The sequence below is a fragment of the Passer domesticus genome, chromosome 24 (assembly GCF_036417665.1).
Source record: "Passer domesticus isolate bPasDom1 chromosome 24, bPasDom1.hap1, whole genome shotgun sequence".
Classification (NCBI taxonomy): Eukaryota; Metazoa; Chordata; class Aves; order Passeriformes; family Passeridae; genus Passer; species Passer domesticus.
In genome coordinates, this window is record NC_087497.1 from 3,608,854 (window position 1) to 3,634,742 (window position 25,889).

Genomic DNA, 25,889 nt, shown 5'->3' on the forward strand with positions numbered 1-25,889 from the left:
TGGACATTTTTATTAGTTTTACAAATGACAGGACCTCGTATTTCTGAGAACACTTTATACAAGCCTTGCACAAGCCCACTCTCATAAAAGCGTGTCTGTGGTGACATCCAGAGCCACAAGAAGGGGAGCGGTAGAAAGGCCCAAAGTGGTGAGGACAGCCCACAAGTGGAACTGGCAGGACCGAACCCCAAGAGGGTGGGAAGGGGTGGATACAGCACCGGAGACATGAGCCCCGGCGCTCCTTGCCCGGCAGAGCCGTTCCGGAGCGGCGCGGGGCGGGCAGGGGGATGGCAGCCAGCCGGCGCCCGCAGCTCTGCCCGGCGCGGAGCCCCGGCTCGGGGCCGCGCCGCTGAGCCTGGGCGGGCGATGTGCGGGGCGCAGGGAGGGCAGGAGCCAGCCCCGGCCGAGCGGAGCTGAGCCAGGTAAGCGCCGTGCCGCGGCAGCGGGAGCAGGGAACGCCGAGCTGCGCTCGGGGCGCTCGGACACGCGGCCCCGCACCGCCCGCGCCCTGCCAGAAACACATAAAGGGTCAAACGCGGCCAGGGACACCGGGCAGGCACATCCCGCAGCGCCGGCATCACGTTCCTCCTGCTCTTAGGGCATCCGAGCTGCTTTGGCCAGACTGTGCTCTTTTTTTTCAAAAAAAAAATCCAAGCGATTTCTCATGGAGAATTAATTTGCACAAGGGGGGGAAAAAGTAGTTTTAGAGGATTTGTCATTTCAGCGTTTCGTTTCTCCTGCTGACATTATTTGTATTTTTGTTTATGTCTCCTCGTGAGAAGTCATCTGTGACTCTGCACAGTGTGCTGTGAGCTGGCATGATATGACATAATGCAAGAGCTGAGATAGCCCAACGCTTCTATTTTAGTTTGGAGGATATTTTAAACTTTATGTTATCCAGGAAATTTCTGAAATATTTGTCTTCATTCCAAGCCAGAATGAAAACAATTTTTGAAACGTGTCGGAAGTTCCCGTGAAACAAGTAGCGAGAGCTTCCAGCTCTGCCACCGTGCGTGGCAGGGCAGCTGCAGGGGAGGCCCCAGCCTTTCGCAGGAGAGTGGCACTGGAGAGCAGGGAATGGCTTTCTGTGTCCCAGGAGGGATCTCTGGTGGCTTTACAAACCCTCTCTGGTCTGTGGGGCTCCAGCCTGGACAGGGAGAGGCTCGGCGGGGCTGCAGGCAGAGCCACCAGCCCAGAGCTGCTCCTGCCAAGGCTGAGCTGCTGTGGGGCAGGCTGGGCTCTGTGGGGCCGCAGGAGGCCGGGCTCCACACGCCTCCGTGTCTGGCTGGAAAGTGCTATCAGGTTCCCAAAGCCTTTGCCTTTGCCTCTGCGCTGAGACACTCAATCCTCAGAGCTTTGTTTTGTGTACTCTGGGAACTGACAATTTGTAAAGACACGCTGCTGGGCTAATCCTCCATCAGCTCCTGGAGCGGGGAGCAGCTGGATCTGGCAGCTCTCTCCCTTCTCCCACTCCAGCCTGCTGGAGCAGCCAGTGCCTGCAAGCAGTAGCTCCCAGGTTTTGACTTAAACGCAAAGCAGAGCAGCAGCTTCGCGGCCGGCAGCCGGGACCACACAGGCACCTTGTCCTCGGCCAGCCAGGCACTGTGGGGTGGCCACGCCAGCTGTGCCAGCCAGCCCTGAGTGCCACGAGGGAACTGGCAGTGATGCCAGCCTCGGTGCTGAACGCACCTGGGCTCCCTGCTGCCCTGGAGATCTCTCGGGGAAGGGAGCTCTCCCCACAGCGTGGTTTGCTGCTGATGGTCGTGATGGTGCTCATCAGCTTCATGAGGCTGCTGGTGCCTCAGGGAAGGGATAAAATTAAAATTCTACACAAGAATTCTCTCTGCCTGGCCACCATCTCACAAAGAGGCAAAGGGCCAAGGGTGCCTTGCCCATCACCCCATGCACAGAGCTCACCCACAGCCCAGCGGGGTCTTCTGTGTTTGGGGGAGCTGGGTGTCCATCAGACAGCCCTGGAAAACAGGATCACCCTGCAGCCCTGGCTGGGAAGGCACCAGTGCCATTGCTCGGCATGGGCAAGGCCTCAGATCTCAGGAAAACTCATTTTTAAGCTACTTGGGGTCTGTCAGAGCAAATGAGTTGCAGTTTCAGCAGCCACTTGCTCCTGGTTTAACCCTGGGAACGCAACTGTGTTACAAATATTTACCTGATGAGGTAAACCATCAATATCCTTGAAACTTACATTAAAAAATACTGGACTAGAGCATCTTGTGGGTTTTGCTTTTTTCCCTGCTGATTTGTTTCACAATATGCCAGAAGCATGGCTTGAGTTAGGGCTTTGGCAGGAGCTTTTATCATGATTGATATAGTGGAGGATAGAAAAGAAATTTGGTTATCAGAGGATGCCAGAACTCAACTTCCTAGCACATACATTCAATAATGCAAAAATTCTCCTTTAAAGGTCTCCTTAGAACAAATCCCAGTCATCACAAAACCCATGGAGATAAATTAAATTACATTTTAATAGTGGAGAATTCATTCCTGGGCCAGGCGCAGCAGTGAAAGTATGTTCTCTCTTAGGCAAAAGTAGCCTCATCTCCCATCAAAATTCTGAATGTTACCATATGAAAAACTTAATTGGAAATGAAACCCCAAAGCTCCCAGGGCAGAGGCACCACGAGAGACTGCCCCACCTCCTGCTCCCCTGCCCCACAGCTGCCCTGGCTGTGTTCTTGCATGTCCTGCCCTGTTCTGGGATGGTGTGCCTCCTGAAACAGCCAGGCTTGACCCGTCTCTCCTCATGCTGTAGAGATTTCAAATGGTCCTGTAGAGGTTTTAAATCCTGCAGATGCAGGCACGGGTGCCTTTGGTGAGTGCTGGGTGCACTGGGTGCCTGCTGTGGGTTACTGGGGTGGGGGTGATGGGCAGTAACGAGGGATGGTGGCTCAGGGGGATGTGGGGTGAGGGGATTCAGGTGCTGCTGGGGGGAAATGGATTTGTAAAAAGTTCTCAGGGTATGACAGAAGGCCCACAGAGTCTGTATCTGTATGCCAGCTTTGAGGTAAGAACAGGGGATTGTCTGACACTGGCTGGGCCAGCCTCACCTCCAGCTCCCACATGATTGCATCCTAAAACTGGAGGGGGCAAAGGCAGAAAGAGACAGGGCAGAGCTGCCATGGCTGTGCTGCCTGTCCCTCCCACCGAGGGAGCCTTTCCCTCCTCATCCTCCCCATCCTGGCCTCCCCGCCCTGCCTCTGGGAGCCTGAGCCTTGCTCCCTGCCCAGCCTCCTCCATCCCAGCCTCATCCTGCAGTGCCAGGCTGGGCCTCTCTCTTCTCCATGTCTGCACAATGACCAAAAGCCCCGGGCAGAATTAGCTCCTTGCTCAGTGCTGCATCCAATTAATTATATAGTTTAAGACACAATATGTAGACATTTCCCATCCACACCAGCAAAGCTCTTGGCTCTGCTGGAAAGTTCTGCATGGCAGAAGGTGGCTGGGCACGGCAGACATGCGCCCTTGGCATGGGCAGGGCAGCGTGCCAAGCTGTAATTAAAGTAATTACCTGTAATTAATATGTTCTGCAAGTGGCTCGGGGTACAGCAGGGCAAGCACATCACTAACTGCTTCTGCTGCCCAGGGCTCCCCTCCACGTGCCTGCTGCTGATCTGTTCAGCTGCTCTCAGTGCAGTGAGGCTCCTGGAGGGGCCCCTGCTCAGGGGACACACGTCCCCTGCTGCTGAGGACACACGGACAGGCACCTCCCACCCACTGCTGCTGTGTCAGGACAGCCCAGAGCACCAGCACCTATCCTGTGGGTAAGCAGGAACCTACAGCTCCTGCCTGGGGCATTCCCAAACTACCCCAGCACCCCAAAGTCACCCCAGGGTCCCAGAACTGCCGCAGGTCCCTTCTGCTGCAGCCTGCCCTCCGTGGGCACAGCAAGGAGCTCCGTGTCACTGCCAGGGCCAGCCCAGGATCAGGGCTCTGCCCTGGCTGTGGCAGGTGACCCAGGGGACTCCCGAGGGTACCAGCCTGTCCCCACACGGGGATGGGAGCCCACAACAACTCCAGGCTTCCTGCAGGTCCCGCCCGTGGGGTTTTGTCACACATGATGTCCCACATCTGGGACTCACCAGTTGGAGATGGCAGTGCTATTTCCATGTTGAACTGTAACTTTTTTACCCCCAGCCGTTCCAGGGCTTACAACTATTGTGTGGGGTTTTTAATGTTGCAAGAATTTATATTGGGAAAAAAGTGCTTTTTTTTTTTGCTTTTTTTTTTCTCTATGCCTTGGGAAATGTCATCCAGCAGGAATGTTCCCAAGAGCTGACCATGGCTGGGAGAAGGATGGGCTTGAGCAGGGGCTGCATGCCCAGGTCCCATGCCTGTCCCAGTCTCCCAGGACTGGCTCCCAGGGCTGTGGCTCCCTTGGGTGCCCCATCCGTGCTCTCAAACTCTGCCCGTGGCCCTCAGGGACATCTGCAGCAGCAGCGGAGGCAGGAGGAAGGGAGCAGATGCCTGGAGAGGGACAGGCTGCTCACAAAGCCACTCCTGCTGCAGAGGCTCTGGGTTTCATGTCCTCCTGGCTGTGCCAGTGGCTCTTCCACTTCCAGCTCTGGATGGAGTTTACAAGAAACGCTGGAAGCCCCAGCCCTGTGATGTGTCATCATTCAAACTTCTCTTTAATAGTGTCCCAAAGGAATTTATTTTTCCCCAACATCAAAGCCCCCTGAGCAATGCTGGGAGAGGCAGGGCTTCCTCCCAGAGCCTGGTGGCTCCTGCCCTGCTCGGGGGGCTGGACCCCCCCTGGCTGTGCCAGGGACAGCGATGGTTTCAGGTGGGGCCAGGGGAGGCAGAGCTGTGACAAGATGAGCATGCAGATCATCCCCCTGAAAACACAAGTGAGGGGGGTATGGACTGCCCTGCTGTGAGGGTGCTGAGGCCCCTTCCAGGCTCAGCATCACTTCACAGATCACTTTCTGGAGCAGGCACCGATGGAAAAATAATAATAATGAGAAAGGAATAGCGAGGAGAAGCGAGTCTGCATCTCCCTCTCTTCTGCCAGCATTCAGAGGGCGCTGGGGATGCAGGCAGAGCATCTCCTCAGCCCTCAGTGCTCAGGGGATCCCCCTGTTCCCCAGTGCTGCTGTCCCCCCCAGCTGCATGAGTTTTGCAGAGGGAATTTAGCAGAAGAGCTGCAGCAGCTCCTGCCTCTGCAAACACAGCGTGCTGCTGTCCCTGCCAGCACGCCGGGCTGCTTCGCCTCAAGGAATCTGTGACATCCGTCCTGCTGTGATCTGTAACAATATTGGGATTAAATTAGCTTCCCTGAGCTGCAGAGAGGTCAGTGTGTAAGGCCCCTGGTTAATCCAGCAGGCCAGGGAGAACAGAAGCCTCCCTGCATTGGGAAAGGAAAACAACGGGGTCTGTTTGCAATCCGTGCAGCTAATTCAAACAGCATTCCTCAAACAACGGGGGAAAGGGCCTTGGGAGCAAATGGGAAAGGAGTGTTTCCCAACATGCACAGAATGCTGCTCCTTGGGGAGAGGGGAATGTCCAGACTGCACGGACGGGGTGCCAGGAGAGATGCCAGGCCCTGGAGGGGGTCTGGACAGCGAGTGGGGCACAGCAGCCCTGGGCACGGTGAGCCCAGAGCAGCTCAGTCCTGCTGGGCCCCCGAGCAGCCCAGGGGGCAGGGGGTGCTGCCAGCCCCACATCTGGGCTGGATTGGGCAGCTCGTCCCCAGCTCTAGGGTGACAGGGTCCCGCTGTGCTGTCACCCACAGAGGGTTTTGCACTGCAGGAGCTGGCGTGGCTCTGCAGCTGTGCTGAGGTAAGAAAAGGGGATTGCCTGACACTGCTGTGGGCTGCAGGCTTGTTGGTACAGGACACGAAATAAAATGATGTGGATATTGAAATTTTTAAGGTAAAAAGAAGGAAAGTTTAATTTTTTTATTCCAACATTTATAAATTTTTAAAAGTGACAGTGGATCGGAGGATGATAATGCCACTTCTCCAATGACACCAGACAAACCAACAGTCTATCAAACTTCTCCTCCTCCAAAAAACCCAATTAATTATTTACATAAATCACATTAAAAATTTGTTACAAAAATGTAAACATCAGAAGGCTTAAAAAAACTTAAAAAAATAAGAAAACACAGGCTGGGCCAACCTCACCTTGAGGTCCCACATAATGATTGCATCCAAAAACTGGAAGGGGCCAAAAGGCAGAAAGAGAGAGAGCAGAGCTGCCATGGCTGTGCACCGAGGGAGCCTTTCCCTCCTCATCCTCCCCATCCACCTCCCCTTGCCCAGCTGTGGCTCTCAGCACCAGCCTGGGGTGAGGACTGGGGGCAATCCCAGATGGAGAGGCTCCCAGCAGGGAGCAGCAGCAGGGCTGGAGGGAAGCCCGGGATTGCTCAGGGAGCAGAGGCATGCCAGTGATCCTGTCAGGAGGTCAGCTCCACATCCTCTGGCTCTCACAGCTCCACGTCCTCTGGCTCTCATAGATCCAGATCCTCTGGCTCTCACAGCTCCACATCCTATGGCTCTCACAGCTCCACATCCTCTGGCTCTCACAGCTCCATGTCCTCTGGCTCTCATAGATCCAGATCCTCTGGCTCTCACAGCTCCATGTCCTCTGGCTCTCACAGCTCCACATCCTATGGCTCTCACAGCACCACGGTGCCCCTGGCATGCCACAGGGTGGTGGTGAGACCAGGGCGAGCAGCTCTCCACCATCCTCAGCTCTGTCTGGGGCTGTGTAGAGGAGGAGCCTCGTGTGCTCGAGGCAGAGCCTGTGTGAACCTCAAGAGGGTAAAGCAGTGCCCCAAGGGAACCTCTCCACCCTTAAGGGAGCAGGCTGGAGGCATTTAGGAGACACACTTGGTGCCATCTTTGGCTGGTATCTGTGGGGGATGCAGGTTGTTCATTCAAATGTGAATGAAGGATGAGAGGAAATCACAGGATGGGTCAGGTTGGAAGGCACCACAGAGGTCATCAGGTCCAACCTCCCTTCTTCAGCAGGGTCAAGAAGAGAGAGAAGCACGTGGCACAGGATTGTGTCCAGATGGTTCTGGAATAGCCCCAGGGGGGGAGATACCTTCTCTGGACAATCTTCAGTAACTGCACAGGGAAGAAATTCTGCTTCATGTCCAGGGGGAGCTTCCTGGGCATCATTTCCAGCCCACTCCTCCTGTGAGCCCTGCCAGGGGCGCAGGCCCTGCCTGGCAGCCAGGGCAGAGTGGAGGCAGTGGGCAGGCACTGGCAGAGCCGTGCTCCTGACACTCTGCTGGTGTTCAGGTGCTCTTACAAACTGCCTGGGCTGTCATCCTGCAGCTCAGAACCTCAGAGCAGCAGCCAGAAAAGAGCTCGTGTCCAGTCTGGGAGTGTCACAGACCCTTCAGGACGTACTCGCTTTCCTTCTGCTTTCTCTGTGAGTGTCTTTTATGCTTTTTGCTTGTGCTGAGATATTATCAGAGGCGGATGAGGCACCAGGGATGAGTAATGCACCTTTTGTGCCAGCTGGGAATCTGCAGGCACTGGTAGGGTTGGTGTGGGTCTGAAGGAAGCTGTGGTGCTCAGTGCTGGATCTGCCTGGTGCAGACCTGGGTGCAGCCACAGCCCCTGCCCTCAGCTGCACCAGGTGAGGGACATGGCTCCTGCTTGTCCCTGGGCAGGGTCAGCCTTCCATGGAACACCTTCCCCCTCTTCAAGAGGGCTTTGCAAAGCAGGAGCTGCAGAGGGATGAAATTGCACCAGAATAATGCAGGTTTTTAACGCAGAGGAGAAGCATGTACTGTAAGGGTGGGCTGGGGGATGTGGGGCAATTGGCACTTCCCGTGCAGGAGCAGAGTGGGGCTGTCCCCTCAGCTTTGTGCAGAGCCACTGTGCCCATGTCCCAGCCAGAGGAGCCCAGGGAATCTGCTGTGGGTGTCAAGGAACTCTCTGCTTTCCATCTGGAGCAGCTTGGCCTCTTATCCTGCTAAACCAGGGAATTTCATGTCCCTTTGTAGAGGAGAGAAACAACCTGTTTGGGATTAATTTAGGATCAGCCTCAAGAGCCATTAGCTAAAGAAAACCAAGCCTGTAAATGAGCTCCTGTCAGAGGGGGAGGAACTGTAGGACTTTGTGCTGGGTTTATTGTGCAGGTTTTGGTGTGATTCACCCTAAAATTGCAGATGTCTCTGCAATGACACCTCTGGCACCAGGGAGTGTGTCCCTTTGCCTTCAGCCAGCCCCACTGCTCTGTTGGCTGGTTACTGCTGAGCTGGTAGCCCTGGGTCTGTCAGCATTGCCAGCACAGAGCTCTGACTTTGGGGTTTATTGCTCAGCTGGAAACTTGATCTACAGCTGTCAGCAGAGGCTGCACCACTCCAGTATCAGAAAGGAGTTTTGGCTGCTCAATGTGCATCAAATACAGATCTTGGCTTCATCAGATTTTTTACTCATCCAGTCAATGGAGTAACATTGTCCCTGACAACATTTGATGGCACTTGAGAATTTCCTAGAATAGAAAGTTTAAAAAAAAGCTCTAAATATAAATAGAAAAAGGTCTTGGATATGGAGACTTGCAGCAGTGACTGCTCAGCATCTGCCAGCAAGCAGCACACTCTGTGAGACAGAAAGATCTCAGTGACATCATTTGCAAATAGGAAACGAGGGACATTTAACGAGGTGCCAAGGAGAGCTCAGGATGAATAAAACGTCCATGTACATGAGCACTAACACACAGCACAAAGGAAAAGCTGCAGAAAGGGTGAGTTTCCCCTCCTGCCTGTGTCTGGGGTATTTTGCACCTCTGTGCTCACAGCTGCCCCCACACAAGCGCTGTGTGAGGAATTCACGAGGATCTCTGTGTCTGGGGGGTGCTTGGTGCCCTGTTCTGTGTCCATACCCTTGCCCTCCTCTTCCTCAGGGCTGTCAGGTCCATACTGAGTCACTGAGCACTCCAGGGCTGGTGCCAGCAGCTTTCAGGGATACTCAGGGACCTCCCTTCAGTGGGGGCTCAAGGGCAGCAGTGTTGAAGGGGAACTGCCCTGGCCCAGCAGGGACCCAGCAGGGACCCAGGAGCCACCACAGGGTTTGAAAGAGCCTGAGCCCTCTGGCTTCCAGCTCAGAGCCCTGCAAGCCTGGGGGGTGTCCCCAGGAGACTGCCAGGGTCCATGGGCACATCATGCCCAGGGGCTGCCTGGCAGCTTGTCACACACCCCTGGGACAATCTCCAGGGCACCAGGGCTCTGGGCAGAGCTCATGGCATCACATCAGCCCTGTGGGGAATGAGGGTCACTCATGGCTGCTGGCCCTCGAGGCTGGTGGCCACCAGCTCCTCTGCGTGGCTGGGACAGGAGCACTGGCCAGGGCCCAGCGTGGCTCTGGGAACACCTGGCTGCTCCCTGAGTCCCTGTGCAGCTCTGCCCACCCCAGCAGGCGTGGTGGGGCTCAGGGAAGGTGCCTGAGCACTGATGTCCCCTGTTCCCTGCACGGAGCAGGGCCTACCACGTGTCCACCCTGGAGTGCAGGTGGAGGAGGGAGAGGGAGGAGAGCTCCCAGGCTGCTCAGGTGTGCCGCAGGGCAGGTGTCCCAGGCAGCCCCAGCACAGCCATGCTGCTCTCCTGAGCAGGAGTGTTTCCTCCTGCTGCACAGCCAGCAATGGAAAAACAACCAGGCTCTGAGCTCGTTGCCTTCATGCCTTCCCCCCCTCCAGAGGATAATAAGCTGCTTTTAATATCTGACATGTTTATTAACAGATGCAGTTGTGACAGCTGATGACTTCATATGCCACTTACCACTAAAATGTTAGTAATAACTCAGAATTAACTGTCATAAATAAAAGAGACTACAAAGACAACTGGATGGTGTGTCACTCTGCAGTAATTTACTGAGACCCTGTTGGCTCTGGATGCGAGGCTGGAAGGTCCTTTGTGGAGCTCCAGTCCGGGTTTTGCAACAGTCACAATATTTTGGCTGGATATTGTCTTAGGAGGTGGTACTAGTGGGGTGGAATTCCCTCATGCAGGAGTTTGCACTGGATGCCTTTACAAAGCTGGATACTCTGGTAATAATAATAATAAAAAGCCCCTACCCCTGGATGGGGACGGAGTCTACGGATGGAGCCCGGGATTTATGAATGTGCAAATTGCTGTGATATGATCACAAACTTTCTGCTTTGCATACGCAGGGAGCAGCGTGGGCTGATGGAGTAGGAGCTTTACGAGCTGAGATCCTGCACATCGCAGAGGGGTTTGTTTCTCTGTGCAAACCCGGGACCCCGCTAGAAACCTGCTTTAAAAAACCAGCCACCACAAAATCCAAACGCACCAGGCTTCTCCATGAACTCGCCACGAACATGTTTTTCATTTTTTTTGACAGAAACGTGTGTGTAACTTTCTCTCGAGGAACTGAGGAATTTTGTAGTTGCTCTTATAGTATTTTAAATCTGAGAACCCAGTAGAGTCTTTTCCGCAGTGATGAGGGAGTGACAAGTTGAAGGTAAGGGCTTCAGCATGCATGTTTGTGTCGATGGAGCTTTTGCGACGCGGGGCTGCTAATGAAGAAGGCGAGCCGTGTCAGCATCTGCCCGCGGCTCTGCCTTGTGCAACGTGGATAATGAGCCCAGACAATGAGAGCTGCGCGGAATCACAGCACCATCTGTGGGATCCCCTGCCTCCCTCCCCCTCCCCCGAGGTCCGTGGGGCTTGCAGGGAAGCCTGGCTGCTCTCTGCGTCCCCTGGCACCGGGCTGGGGACGGGGACGGAGGCAGCTGGGCTATTGATCAGCTGGCCGGAGCTCCTGGCTGGGTCTGGGCCGGCTGCGGGGTGCAGCCGTGCCCTCTGCCCCGCTCTGGTGCCAGTGGGAGCAAGGACAGTAGATTTGCTGCTGCCTCAGTCCTGCTGTGGCTGCACCTGAGGCAAGGCTGCTGCCACGCACCCGTGGGGTGAGTACGGGCTCTGTGCAGCTGGAAGGGGGGAAATCATTAACGGGGATGCCGGCACTAATTAGAGTGGTGCTGATGTGCAGGGAAGTGCTGCTGGATGCAGTGAGGGTCAGCGAGGGCTCCTGCAGCCTGGCGTGGGCCAGGGGGGCTCCAGCTGAGGTCTCCAGGTGCTGAGAGAGCTGGCTGGGGGTCACTGGGCTTGCCCACCCCTGGGCTGCCGAGTCTCAGGCATGTGTGATCCCTTGAACAGTTCAGGTGATGTGGTTTGGGGTTAAAGAGGCACCTTACAGTGAAAGGCATTAAAATAGGGTGAGGAGAAAACGCCAAGGCACGCATGGAGCCCCCACTCTGCTGCGCGGGGGTCAGCAGGTACCCACACAAAAAACTCTGTCGCCTGAAGGTCTGTGAGCTTGGGGCAGTGCTTGCGATGCTGTGTGGGGCGCCAGGTCTGCGCTGAGATCTCCCAGGGACTTGCAGGGAAGCCTCTCGCTGGCGGGTTCTCTGTTTGGAGTGGTTTTGTCTGTTGGTGACCCCGGAGGGGATGAACTCCCGGCTCCATGCGCTCACCCCGCTGCGGGGCCAGGGCTGCGCAGGCTGGGTGGGAGCATGGCAGCGGCACCGCGGGGCTGGGAACGCCAGTGCTGCAACATGCCTGGAAACCACCCTGGAAAAAAGGCTCCTTTCGGCTGGATCAGCTCCCTGGCCCCTGCGCGGCCGCTGCGAGAGCAGCAGCACCACCCTGAGGGACGCGGCAGGGAGGAGCGGGGACAGGCACCCGCTCGGGAATGCAGGGATGGTGCCCTGAGCACGGCCAAAGGCCCTGGAAATGCAGGGCATGGTGCCCTGAGCACGGCCAAAGGCTCTGGAAATGCAGGGCATGATGCCCTGAGCACGGCCAAAAGCTCTGGAAATGCAGGGCATGATGCCCTGAGCACGGCCAAAGGCTCTGGAAATGCAGGGCATGATGCCCTGAGCACGGCCAAAGGCTCTGGAAATGCAGGGCATGATGCCCTGAGCACGGCCAAAGGCTGTGCAGATGCAGGGATGCCCTGAGCACGGCCAAAAGCTCTGGAAATGCAGGGCATGATGCCATAAGCACAGCAAAAAGCTCTGCAGATGCCCTGAGCATAGCCTAAAACTCTGGAGATGCAGAGCAGGGATGCCCTGAGCACGGCCAAAAGCTCTGCAGATGCCCTGAGCACAGGCAAAAGCTCTGGAAATACAGGGCATGATGCCCTAAGCACAGAAAAAAGCTCTGCAGATGCCCTGAGCAGTCTAAAACTCTGCAGATGCAGGGCATGATGCCCTGAGCATGGCCAAGGCCAGCTGTGCCACCGTGTGCAGGCAGCAGCTGAGCCGAGCACAAGCCCCACATTTCCATCAGCCAAGCCAGATGTGAGCTGGCACAGCTCTTCCTGGACTGTGAGGCTGGGACTGGCGAGCACCAGAGCCAAGGGCCAGCTCAGCCCTCCTGGCCTGTGGGGACAGCCCTGGAGGGGGACAGAGGGGGCCGTGCAGCCGAGGCAGGTGGCACTGGCAGCAGAGACCCTTCCCTGAGCAGTGTGAGGGGGACCTGTCATCCTGCCAAGGGTGGAAGTGCCTGTCTTTGCCTAAGACCTGGCAAACAGTGACAGGTTTCCTGTCATGCCCACCACCAACCTCTTCCAGGGAGATCCCCAGGGGCTGCAGCTTCCTCACGGGCAGCAGGGCAGTGTGGGCTGGCTGCAGGATCCACTGCAAGCCACCCCGAGCACTGCCAGGCCTGCAGAGCTCAGACCTTGCTGCCCCTGTCCCAGTGCTGCAGGGGGCTGTCATCCCACTAAAAGGCAGAGTTTGGATGGGCTCAGTCCAGCTGGCAGCAGAAATTGGTCTGGAGGGCACCCTGGCTGCCTGTCACTCCCTCCTCTCTGTCCTGCCACACGCCCAGAGCTGAGGCTGTGGGGTTTTTTCCCAGTTTGTTTTCCTCTGCTGCTGGAGTCGGTGCTACTCCTGGCTCTGCAGGGCTCAGGTTGATGTCTGGGAGAGCCAGAGCACTGGGAATCCCCTCAGGAAGCTCCTCTCGGTGGATGGTTCCTGTGCACATGGCCACCAGGAAGCCCCAGGTGTGCTCAGGGCTTTGCCCTGGGCTCCAGCTTTGGCAGCTCAGCACAGCAGCCCGTGGCTCATCGGGCCCCTGTGAGCCTGGACATTTGTGTTCACAAGCTGGCAGGCAGGGTCTGTGGTGGAAGGAGCTGTGAGCCCTTGTTAGCCTGCATTTAGGAGAAATAAGGGGGGAATTGGGTATTGAGCTGGATGTGTGTGCACTTGTTGTAGGATGAGCCTCAGCACTCAGTCTGTGCTTCTGGGTGTGTCAGACCCCCCTGCTCCCACCCCCAGGGCTGTACCTGACACGGTGTGTGTCCATCCCCACCTCCTGGGGCACCTGCTCAGCATGACCCTGCTCAGCTATGGGCTTTTAGGGAAAAAAACCAGATTTTCAGTGCCCTGCTCTGTGCTACCCCACACTGGGCTGCTCTGTTTCCTGGTCTGTGATTTGTTTGTGCTGTTCTGGTGAGTTACTGATCTGCAGGAGGCTCAGACCCACCCGAGCTGTGCCAGCACAGGTTTGCCTGTCCCATGACTGCAGTCACATCCCCAGGCTCAGAGCCGTGCCTGCCAGGCTGATTGCAGCGCAGCTCCAGATGCTGCTCTGGCTCTGTGGAGCAGCAGCAGGCGCAGATCCTGCAGCCTGCCTCAGGCTCTGCCTCCTCCTCCTTCTCCAGAGCAGCGCGCTGCCTGTGCGCTGGCATGAGGGCCATGGGAATCCCCCTGTAAAACATTTCCTGATGTTTTACAGCGCTGAAGCACTCTGCTCCTGGAGGGAGGCCTGTGGCACTGTGGATTTCTTGGAGCAGCTGCTGTGGGGGAGCTGCAGGGGCTGGGGCAGCTCCCACTGCCAGGGCAGGGCACAGGGATGGCCAAAAGCAGCAGCCCCTCAGTGTCACAGCACGGGGAATGCAGTGCAGGAGCTGGTGGAGGAAGTCAGACCTCAACAATGCTGTGGATAGCTCTGCTGCCAGATTGGGCTTTTATTATTTTTATTTTTTCGCTGAAGTTTATGGGTTGGGGATTTTGCAGAACTTGGCACTGGGATCTAATATCAAATGAAGACCTTCTGGTTCGGAAATTTGACTTAATGCAGCCGTCTTTTATTGCTTCAAGGATTAAGCACAACAAAGTGGCTCTGCCTGTGCATGTGCAGAGCTGCTTGCCAGAGGCACGTGAGACACCCTGTGGCAGCTGTGGTGGCCCAGCCAAGCCTGGTGGGACCTTCCACTGCAGAGGGTTTCCCAGTGCTGCTGGAGCATCAGCCTTGGGAGCACAGCAGCACAGAGGGACTTTCCCAAAGAGAATGAGGGCCCAAACCTGCTCCCCCAGCCCTTCCCTCCTAGGCAGGGCAGGCAGGGAGCTCTGCCATGGGGTCACCAGCACAGGGAACAGGGCACAGGCAGGGCAGGCAGCGGGCTCAGGGAGCACCAGCAGCGTGGGCACATCCCTGGGCGCTGTGGAACAGGGACAAGGGATGAGCAGCTGCCATCTCTGGGGTTTGAGGGGGCTGTTGAAAGCTCCACAAAGGCAGGATGGGGAGTGAGCAGTGTGGAGCTGCTGCTGCCACCCACAAATTTACAGAGCTGGACTCTGCCCTGGGGCTGGGAAGCTTTGGGTGGTGTGTCTTCAGTGCTGGGAGCCCTCAGGGTGGTGTGTCCTGGTCCTGGGAGCCCCCAGGCTGGTGTGTCCTGGGGCTGGGAGCCCTCAGGGTGGTGTGTCCTGGGGCTGGGAGCCCTCAGGGTGGTGTGTCCTGGGAGGTCTCAGGGTGGTGTGTCCTGGGTGCTGTCCCCTGGTGTGGGGCTGGGAGACCTGGGACCAAGCAAACCCTGCAAAACCACCACTCCTCCTGCAGGAAGCCACTTTGTGCATATTCACACAGAGGAAATTCAATTTCTCTATCCAGGACCTGGAAACCCAAATTCCCCAGCTCACAGCTGGGCTGTTGGCAGCGACCTGGCAGTTCCCAGGGGTTCATTCCTGCTGCTGCTGTAGCCAGGTCTGTCCTGCCTCCAGCATCTGGTCCTTCTCTCCAAGGCTCAGTAAACCTTTGGAGAGCCTGTTTACATTTGGGATCCTTGGTACATTCAGCAAGAGGCAATATATCAGCAATTTAGTTATTGTGGATTAGGTCTCAAATATCCTGGGGATATAATGTTGGTCTTTCTCACCTTGTGTGTAGGAGGACTAATGGCAAATTATCTGGATGGTTTACATTTTCTGGTTTGTATTTGAGCTCCCAAGGACCAATTTATCCTGATTGAATTGCAAACAAGGCTTAGTGCCATCTCAGATTCAGGGGCCAGGTCTCTCCATAAATGAATTCAGAACAATTCAGGTTACCCCAAATTCTTCCTGTAGATTGGATAATGGCATAAATCCTGCGAATGTTTAGACTGGAAATTGTTTGCAGCAACCTGAGCTTGACTGATGGCTGCAGTAAGAGAAAGAATCATAACTCGTGTCCTGCAGTGAGGGTGGGGAAGGCAGTCCAGCCAGACAGTCCAGCTCCCCACAGACCCCCAGGTGCCCGTGGGGGCATTTGGAGACCTGCGGATCATGTGTGACCTGCCAAGACAGCACCTAGAGTGCCAGTGGCCTTTCTGTGCTGAGGCAGCAGCTGTGGCCAAGCCCAGGCTCTCTTTGGGATAGAAAGTGAGGAAGCAAGGAGGGAGAAGCATGTGCTCGCTTGGTTTGTGCTGCAGTCTCAAGGTTTCCCATGGCACCTCCCTGCCCCATTAGAAATGGGGTCTGTGGTGGTGGCACGAGCGTCACACTGGCTCTTGGCACACCAGGGCTGTGTTTGCTCCCTCAGGACATCCATCCCTGCTGCTGTCCCCACGCCGGGGGACCGTGCCCAAGCTGTGAGTGTTGTGTAAACACGGCGTGTGCTTCCTGCGGGCGCGCTCACCGCAAAGCCGCCCTAATTAAACACCGGGGGCGGCCGCAGCACCACGGTCCCTCTGGAGCTGCACTGATGCCATCCCCAGGCTGCTGTGGCCCTGCTGGGCATGGGGACTGTCCCACACCACCTGTCCCGAGGGTCCCTGCTGCCCCCCAGGTCCCCGCAAAGCGCAGAGGAGCTGTGGGGATCCCCCTGTGCTCAGCCCCGTCAATGCTCCCACCAGCCCGGCTTAAGCACTTGACAGTGTTTATAAAGCAGCTCGCAGCAAACAGGCTTGGAAGTGCAGAACAAGTTGGTGTTTACACAAGTGACTAATTATTTATTTGAAAATCCTGCGGACCAGCCGTGGGCCGTAACGACAAGCACATGGCGAGCGCTGGGCTCCTGCCCCGGCAGCCGCAGCGGGGACACGGTGAAAAGTTCAGAGCCACCAGGGCAGGGGGACAGTGGCCCAGGTGAGCCAGGCCTGCCAGGAGTGTCTGTGCCACGTGCTGCCACAAAGCTCACTGGCACCCAGGTCACAGCAGCCCTGTCCCTCCAGGCGCTCTGCTGTGGGGCCATAGCCCCTTAGGTGGGCTGGAGCAGGGGGCTGCTGGGCCAGTGGCCCTCCAGCAGGTCCCCCAGGCAGGGTGGGCCAGGGAGGGGAGCAGCCCCCGGGGACCGAGTCCATCCCAGGCAGAGGCTGGGCTCTCTTCCAGCACTGTCGCCAGCAGTTGTTTGGGGCATCGGTGATTGCGCAGTTATTATAAAGGGATTAAAACAATTTTCTGTTTCGTTTGACTTCACAGAGCAAATGTTGTCGCCTTTATTCCGGCACAATGTCTGCCGTTGGCAGGGCTTTGCTCTGCCAGCTGCACAGAGGAGCGGGGCCCGGCTTGGCAGTGCCAGATCTCTTGGTGCAGCATGGAGCTTGCCTTCCTTCACATCAAGCACAGGGAAAACCATTTGAAAACTACAGGGAAATGCCCTGTCAGGAGCCAGCAGAGCAAGGGTTTGGGCTCTCTCAGGGAAGGATGGCACATGTGGAGTGCTGGCTGCTGGCTGGCGGGCAGCTGGGCTTCCCTTCTCTCTCCCCAAGTTCATGCAGAGCCATTGGTTTGCTGCCAGCCTGGCCTGCTGGTGTTGCCATCTCATCACTCCGTCCTGCCGTGCACGTTGGGCCACTCTGTGCCATGGCTTGGTGAGGGCAGCGTGGCACTCACTGGGCTCTCTCTGCCCCACACTGGGTTCTCTGCCCCATGTTAGATTCTCTGCTCCATGCCACGCTCACTGCCCCATACCAGGCTCATTGCCCCATGCCAGGCTGTCTCTGCCCCATGCCAGGCTCGTTGCCCCATGCCAGGCTGTCTCTGCCCCACACCAGGCTCTCTGCCCCACACCAGGCTCTCTACTCCACGCCAGGCTTGCTGCCCCATGTTGGGTTCTCTGCCCCACATTGGGCTCTCTGCCCCATACCAGGCTCGTTGCCCCACACCAGGCTCTCTCCCCCACACCAGGCTCTCTCCCCCACACCAGGCTCTCTGCCCTGTGCCAGGCTCTCTCCTCCATGCCAGGCTCTCTGCCCCATGCCAGGCTTGCTGCCCCATGTTGGGTTCTCTTCCCCACACCAGGCTTGCTGCCCCATGTTGGGTTCTCTGCCCCACACCAGGCTCTCTGCCCTGTGCCAGGCTCTCTGCCCCACACCAGGCTCTCTGCCCCACACCAGGCTCTCTGCCTGTGCCAGGCTCTCTGCCCTGTGCCAGGCTCTCTCCCCCACACCAGGCTCTCTCCCCCACACCAGGCTCTCTGCCCCACACCAGGCTCTCTCCCCCATGCCAGGCTCTCTGCCCCACACCAGGCTCTCTGCCCCGTGCCAGGCTGTCTCTGCCGGTGAGCCCAGGGCAGAGCAGCTCCCTGTGCAGGCAGCGCTGACCCTGCCCTGTGCTTCGGGGAACAGGAGACGGGAGGTTTGGAAATTCCCTCAGAGCAGAAAGGCAGCGTTCTGGGCAGCTCGCAGAGGATCCCACCCCGTCCCCAGACAGCCCCAGCCCCGGCTGGGGACTGCAGGCTGGCTCTCTGCTAGGCTTCACTACCAGCCCCAGAGGTGCCCACTTGATGGGAAACATCTTGTGTGCCTGGCACCCGCAGCAGCCATCTGCCTCTTGGGGAGGGCAGCCCAGGGGTCTGGCTCTATTTTAAACAAGTTCCAGCTCTAACTACTGTTTGCAGATGGCAAAGATGCACTGAGCATTCAGATGGATGCTGGTTATTAGAACAGGGACTCATGGATGAGGCTGGAGCACAGTTCTCCCCACACCACTCTGGGTGCCAGCACCCCCAGTGCACCCCACAGCCCCCTGCTCACCCCCAGCCATTGTGGGGGCGATGCTGCCTGTCAGGTTAACCTGTTCTCCTCTTCTTTTGCAGTTCCTGCCAGCGTCCCTGTGCGAGCAGCTAACTCAGTGCCGAGCCCCCGACGGGACTAGGGCCGAGCTCCTGCACTCCTGACAGGGATGAAGGTAGAGCCATGTTCCCTGCTACCTAAGCTGCCTGGTGCTGCTGTCGTTCGTGGATATGGTGGCAGCCCCGGCTCTGTGCACAGACTCTCAGCTCTGATCCCACCCGGGAGGATTTAGCGGCAGCAGAGAGCCCAGCTGCGGAGCACACTCCCCCAGCCACCCCACGACGGAGGGGCTGCAGCGCTGGAGAGTTACTATGCAGCTTGGACTGCTTGTGGTGGTGGTTTTTCTGAGCTCGATGGATCTAACAGGCAGCAGCAAAGTGGTGAAGGGCAAGAGGCAAAGACGAAGTATGTATGAAATGCTTTTCTTCTCTACTTCCCTCCTGGTGCCGTGAAGGTCGTGCTGGTGTGAATGCAGCACAGGGAGCTGGGCAGGGCTGTGGTGCCCCAAGAGCCTGCAGAGACCCCCCAGTCCACTCCCCATGTGCCCTGAGCTGTCCCCTGAGGTCACGGGGGGGTCAGTTCTGCCTCCAGCCCAGAAGGTCCCTCGTGCAGGGCAGCCAGGCAGAATTGGCACAAGAGCAGCCACAGGCGTTTGCCCTCCTTTATGTAAGCTCATGTTAGAGCTGTTTTACATTAAAACTGGTTTAAATTAAATTATAGAAAATTGATTTTATATTAAAACTGGGACTGCTGAGCCCTGGGAGAACAAGGAAAACCTGACGTCATGGCTAATGCTATAAAGAGCAATTTCCAGTGAGAGCCCAGTTTATACCTTTGCCATGGATGCTGAGCTTGGCACCAGGGCCCAGCTCTGCAGGAGGGATGGGGCTGCATCCCTGAGGGTCTCTGTGGAGAGGGGCCAAGGTCCACAGTGCCAGGGGGGTCTCAATCCAGACCAGGGGACCCTCCTGGCAGCTGGGGGCTGAGGACCTCCCTGCCTTCAGTGTCTTTTCCCAAGGCTGAAGCCTGGGAAAACACTGAAGACAGGCCTGGCAATGGGGCTGGGGCAGGCAGTGGGGGCTGCCAGGTTCTTGGGTCATGGTGGGGGATCAGAGCAGCTCTTGGGTCATGGCAGGGGATAGAGCAGCTCTTGGGTCATGGCAGGGGATAGAGCAGCTCTCTCACCTTTAGTCCTGACACTTGAACGCTGTGCTGCTCTGTGCTTGCTTTTGAAGTGTAGTAAACATGGTATTTAAAAGAATACATCTTTTAAATACACAGCTTTTCTATAAACAAGGACATGGCTTGCATAATAAACTAATAAAAATAACCTGCATTCTAGTCTGCAAAGAATGCGATTGGTTTCAAAACAAGCAGCATTTTATATGATAATTAAAAGCAGAAAACTCTCAAGACATGGGATTGAGTATTTTTCTTGGACTGAATGTAGGAGCTGAGAACACATCTCTATTTTGGGGGCAGTGACACCTCCTGACTGCCAGAGAGAATTTAAGGGTCAGAGTGAGATCCAGCCTGGGACGCAGCACGGACAGAATTAATGGAACAGTTTTGCTCCAGGGCCATGCACTCTGCTCCTCGGCATGGAGGCACTGCAGGGGAGGCAGCAGGAGCTGCTGGACCCCTTGGGCATGCCCATGTTAGTGTCTGCCCCACAAGGGCAGGGATGGGCAGTGCTGGGCCCTGGGCACAGCTGGTGGATGTTTTGGGGTCCTGCTGCTCAGCACAGCCACTGTTGTGACTCTTGTGCCCATTCTTGGCACAGCTCTGGCTCCTGTGGCCATCCAGAGCAGTGCTGCAGCGTGCCAGTGCTGCAGGAGCCTTGCTGTGCCCCAGTTCCTGCCCTCCTGCCAGTGGTGCCAGCGGTTTGGGGTCACAGCTGGTGCCTGCAGGGTCCAGCACTAACCACTGCCTCCCTCCTGCTCCTGCAGTCAGCACCGAGCTGAGTCAGGGCTGTGCCAGAGGCTGTGACCTGTGCTCTGAGTTCAACGGGTGCCTGAGGTGCTCCCCCAAACTCTTCATCCTCCTGGAGCGCAACGACATCCGCCAGATTGGGATCTGCCTGCCCTCTTGTCCTCTGGGGTACTTCGGCCTTCGCAACACGGACATGAACAAGTGCATCAGTGAGTGTGGGGCTGGGGGGAAGGGCTGGGCAGGGCCAGGGGCAGGGTAACGTGGCCTCTGCCAGGCTTTGGGGTGTCCCCGGTGGGCTGCAATGGTCTGGATAGCTCAGCCCTGTTCTGCACAGCCTGTCTGAGCTCCCAGGCAGCTCCCAGCCACCTTAGCAAGCTCAGCTCTTAGGAGATTTCAGCTCTTTTAGTGATTATCAGTTCATTGAGTGATTTTATTAAGTGCTGTGGGCAGACCCAGGGAGAGAGAAGGCTGTGTGAGGTTCCACAGAGGTGTCTTTATTGGGGTCTTCTGCAAAGATTCTCAGGGACAGCTCTTCTGACAAACTGGGCAAAAGTAGCTCTTTATACAGGGTACAGGGGTTTTAGGAATTGTCCAATAGTAAGGGTCAAGGGAAAGTGACTTATAGTCTTAAGAGAGATAAGCAAGGGTCCAAAGGTGAAAGAGGAGCTTCTAAGGTCCAGCCATCATGACCTGGCATTTCCTATCTTAGGCTGCTGAATGCCAGGGAGGCACTGCAGCCCTGTGCCTGCTGCAGCAGCGCTCTGCAGGGCAGCCTCTGCTCAGGTGCAGGAGCTGCTGTGGCTGTCAGGAAGGGTGAGGCAGGGCTGAGCACGGCAGCCTGAGAAGAGCCCTGCTCAGCACTGCACGGGCAGGCTGTGGGTGTGGGATCTTGCAGGACCTCTGGGCAGTTTTGTTACATGGGTTGCCAGACTGGCAGCCTTTGGGAGGAGGGAGATCCTTTTGGGCTCTTAGTGCCTCTTTTCCTGCTCTGCTGCTCGCCAGACTCAGGCGGCTCTGAGTGAAATCCTTGACTTGGGAGATCCTTTTGGGCTCTTAGTGCCTCTTTTCCTGCCCTGCTCATCGCCAGACTCAGGCGGCTCTGAGTGAAATCCTTGACTTGCATCTTGTAGCCAGAGCACCAGAAAGAGCTGGACATGGAAACATGGGATCACTCCCCTGGCAGCTCCATGCACAGCACCCTCACAGCCAGCTTTCCATCTAGCTCCCTTTCCATGCAGCCTGTCCTGCAGCTGCAGCTGGAGCCAGGGCTGTGTCCTTTGCACCGTCCCCTTGGCTGACTGAGGCTGCTGAACCCCAGCCCAAAACCTTCCCACCCTGCCTGATTCTGGCCTGGCAGTGGCTGCTGCTGGCTGGCTGTGAGAGCTGCAGCACAGGGCTGTCCTGCACAGGGAAGAAAAGTCACTTCTGAGTGGCACAGCCAGGCCTGGCTGCTGCAAGGCCCCTGGGTTGGCAGTGTGGAGCTCCTTGAGTCTTCTGTTCACATCAGATTACGTGATGGCTTTGGTGATTTTTTTGCCTTTTTTTTTTTTCCCCAGAATGCAAAATTGAGAACTGTGAGTCCTGTTTCAGTCGAAACTTTTGCACAAAATGTAAGGAAGGTTTGTATTTGCACAAAGGGAGATGTTATGTCACATGCCCCGAAGGCTACGCTGCTGCCAACGGCACCATGGAGTGCAGCAGTCCTGGTAAGCAGCCCTGCACGGATGTCTGCCCGTGGGTACTGCTGCAGGGGGGTTTAGATGATGATCCAAACCCCTCATGGTCCCCCCATGCCGAGCCCTTCGTGGGGCAGAGCCCTCTGGGAACCAGCCTGGATGGGGGGCAGCCTCTGGTTTTGTGAGCTGTGACCCAGAGCTGGTGTGGCAAGGAAGGGGTGCTCAGGGACTTGGGAACCTGCTGGGGAAACACAGACTCCCTTGCAGCCTAAGGGGGGAGAGATGCAGTGGTGGGCTCTGGGATGGCCTGGGCTGGCAAGGCAGGAGGGGAGTTACAGCTGGGCTCTCTCCTTATCTGGCAGCACAATGTGAAATGAGCGAGTGGGGGCCGTGGGGGCCCTGCTCCAAGAAAAGGAAGCTCTGTGGCTTCAAGAAGGGCAATGAAGACCGAACACGGCGGATTCTGCAGGCTCCCTCTGGGGACGTGTCTCTGTGCCCTGCAACCACGGAGGTGCGGCGCTGCACGGTGCAGAAGAACCAGTGCCCCGAAGGTGAGCAGAGCTGGGGGCTCCCCATCCCTCCCCACACCCCTCAGAGCTCAGGCACAAGCAGTCAGCCAATTGTCCAGGGCCACAAATGTGCTGTGCAGCTCCTGACTCCTCTGGAGTGCAGGGGATGAGGATGTGATGGACCTGGGAGAGCTGCAGGTGGAAGGGGCACGGCCCCCAGGGTGGTGATCCTTGGCACAGCTTGTTCTGTGCCACAGGTTTCAGCTATTTTACAGAATTCACAGAATGGCAAGGCTGGAAGAGACTTTCAAGATCACCGAGTCCAACCCATGTCAAAAACCCCTCATTTTAGTTTGTTCCCTGGCCAGAGAGCAGCCAAGGATGCATGCCTTTGTGCTGCTGTGATGGGAGTTCTCTACCAGAATTGCTCTGGTTTTCCCAGGAATTAGAGTCTTCAGGATGAATGGTGGTTTGGTTATCTTGCTACAGAATGGACAAGGATTGCAGCTGTGTTGAACGTTCTGAGGGGAAAGGGCTCTGAGCAGTGACTAAATGCCCAGGAATTAACCAGGGGGGCAGGATGAAGGGGACGGGGCCGATCTGTTCCCCGATGCCTCGCTCCACCTCACAGTGCCCCTTTGCTTTACTGCAGGGAAAAGGAAGAAAAAGGAAGAGCAAGGAAAGCAAGACAATGGGAATAGAAATCGGAAAGACACCAAAGACACTAAGTCTGGCACCAAGAAGAGGAAGAACAGACAGAGAGGGGCCACGGTGCCCGCGACGCCCGCTAGCCCTGCCCAGTAGCTGGCCAGCGCGTCACCGGATGGCAAGGCAACATTGCTGCTATGTATATGAAAGCTTTATTGAACAGAGCACTGCTACACCATGTACACGTGTCCAGAGACAGACATATACTCCAGACTGACCCACGGACTGACAGAGGCCGCACACACATGCTGAAGGAGGCTGCACACACCCCCTGCCCAGGACTGGGAGGAACGCTGCTGAGGAGGGGGAGCGCACACGGAGGCAAAGCCACAGTGTCCCCAGGGCTCTGTGGGGACACTGCAGGGAGCAGAGGTGGAGCATAAGCCAGTGAAGGACCCAGACCCCCATGGGATTGATTTCATGATCAAAGGCCTCAAATGGAGCCCAAGCACATAGCCCCAGCACGGCCCCACTCAGCCAGGGGATGAGACTGAACCCACATGGCCACTCTCCCTGACCTGGGGCCCAGACACAGAGCAGGGGCCTCTTTCTCTTCCCTCACCCCTTATTTTGTGTTTTAAGCTGTATGACTTTATCATTGCGAATACTTGTTTGTGGTAAGAGGTCAGTGGCATCTGCCCTGAATCTGCTTCAAAGAATTATTTCAAATTAAAAAAAAAAAAAAAAACAAAATCAAAATGACAACCAGCTTCCTGAGTGTGTGGTTCATACCTTGGCCCCTATGGAGGCTGGTGTCCCACAGGACAGAGACTCACTTGTGGAAGGGAAACTCACCAAAGCTTTAAGAAAATGCCAGGAAATGCTGCCAGCTGCAGCGCAGCCACAAATCAGCCGTCCTGCGAGAGGGACCCCAGCTGCACCCCGCTGAACTCCCCACTGAAGGATCCACCTAACACACAGCAGATTGAGAAAATGAGAGGTTACAACAAACCACAGGTGCCTGAAACATTGTGACTCCGCTGGGCCAGTCCCAGCTGCGGGACAATCCCGGGCTGGGGACACCACCCCGGGTGTGGCAGGAGGGAGGCAGGCGGGAGGGGAAGGCACAGCTCGGGTCCTGCAGAAGAGAAACACATTTTTGAATTGGGTAGAAAATACCTGTCTGCGTGCCACTGGCTGGAATTCCCTGGATTCTCCTGCTCTGTGAGAGGTGATGCCTGAGCACAGGAACTGGGACAAGGACTGTGCCAGCCAGACCTGGCGAGCCCTGTGTGGGTTTGCTGCCTGCTCTGCTCAGGGCAGGGTCACAGGGCAGCTCCCCCTCCCTGCCCTGGGGTTTTACAATGTGATTTCTCTGTATAAATGGAAAGAGACACGTTTCATTTCTCGAGAGTTCAGCAGAAGCTCTCTGCTCCCGAGGGATGGTGCTATGGCTCACAGGGTGGATCAGGGACGTGCTGCTGGAGCTCCAACTCCCCTGGCAGGGCAAAGGGCAGGGGAAGCCTCACCCCAGCCTAACCTGGTGAATCCAATCTTGGCTGTACTCGCTTCCTTACCACGCTCTGCTCTGTGGTTTGAGGGCAGTGAGCCAACAGGTGTGCAGGAGAGAGCTCCCTGTCCCTCCGAGGGTCACTGCCCACACCCACAGCCCTGCTTCTCTCCTGTGGCTCGAGGTGACCACTGAGGACTCGGCTCTGGCACAGGACACCCCAGCTCCCTTCACCCAGCCTCCCCAGGGCTGGCTCGGGGCAGGATGTGGAGGCTGCACAGTTGTTTGGGCTCCGGAGCTGTACCAAGCTCTCCGTGGCTGCTCTGCTGGCAGAAAAACCTTTCAGCCTATCGTCCACTTTGTGTTTAAGTAAACAAGAAGCTGTTACATCTTTGAAAGGGGATTCCATTTCAGCACAATGATAAACGACCAGCATACCAAACAGGGGGAGAAAGAGTTTCTTTAAAGTCATCCTTGAATTTGTTTATGGATCATGTTCCCATGATTTCTGAAAGCTTCCCCTCTGAATGATCCAGCCTTGCTCTATTTTCTAGCCTGTGAGAGAAGTATTTTGCTCACAAGCAGAACCATTTTCCCTTCCACTTTTACCAGCACCCACCAGTGACCCCCTGGTGAAGCTCAGCTCCCTGGCTCGCTGTGCCTCCCTCCTGGAGCCACATCCCCACCGAGCTCTCAGCGAGGATTAAGGAAAAGAGAATGCATTAGGAAAGTTTTCTACATGAGGCTCTGGTAATGACTTGATTCCCTACAGTAACTCCTGGCACTATTAGCACAACTATTTCAAAACTAAACTGCATGTAATAAATCAACAGAACCTATTTTAGAGAACTCTAGGGATTATTAGAAAATCTGACAAACTTCTTTCTGTTGTAGCCTTTCCCCTACTTTCTTCCCTTTTTCAGAGCAAAATGGGAAGAAAAAGGGACAAAGGCAACAGGAAGTTTAAGATGCGTATTAAAGATATCCAAGATTTTTCAGTAGGGGTGATTTTAAAATTAAATTGTTTTAGAACAATTAGGAGAAAAAATGTAACAAATAAATCCAATTTATTTTCTTTTTTTTTTGAGTCAGCTCAAGAATTGTGCTTATTCCCACTCCCAGAGAGCTGGTTCAGTTATGAATTTGGGAACATTTTGCCTTTGACCAAAGTGAACTGCACACTGAGCTCCCCAGTCCAAGCTGAGATGTCCTTAGCTGGGTGATGTCACCTCAACTCACACACATGTGAATGCTCTCTTTCCATGCACTAAGTTACCCTGTTGTGGTGTTGTCTCCATGGCATCACTGTAAAATACATGTCTTTAAACAAATAAATCAA

The 25,889-nt window shown here is 56.1% G+C and overlaps 1 protein-coding gene across 4 annotated transcripts; it reads left to right on the top strand.

Moving 5' to 3' along the window:
• The first annotated feature begins 276 nt into the window (after nt 1-276).
• On the top strand, nt 277-25,889 carry RSPO1 (R-spondin 1). 4 transcript variants are annotated; one of them, XM_064398457.1, is made up of 7 exons: nt 9,970-10,023; nt 10,147-10,457; nt 18,299-18,680; nt 20,225-20,416; nt 21,764-21,913; nt 22,246-22,434; nt 23,045-25,889. In XM_064398457.1, exons 3-7 carry the CDS (start codon nt 18,587-18,589, stop codon nt 23,194-23,196), a joined length of 777 nt encoding a protein of 258 aa, XP_064254527.1. In that variant the 5' UTR covers nt 9,970-10,023; nt 10,147-10,457; nt 18,299-18,586; the 3' UTR covers nt 23,197-25,889. The 4 variants fall into 4 exon arrangements, with proteins under 4 accessions (XP_064254528.1, XP_064254527.1, XP_064254526.1 ...); XM_064398458.1 differs by lacking the exons at nt 9,970-10,023; nt 10,147-10,457 and adding an exon at nt 277-422; XM_064398456.1 differs by having other exon boundaries at nt 9,981-10,457.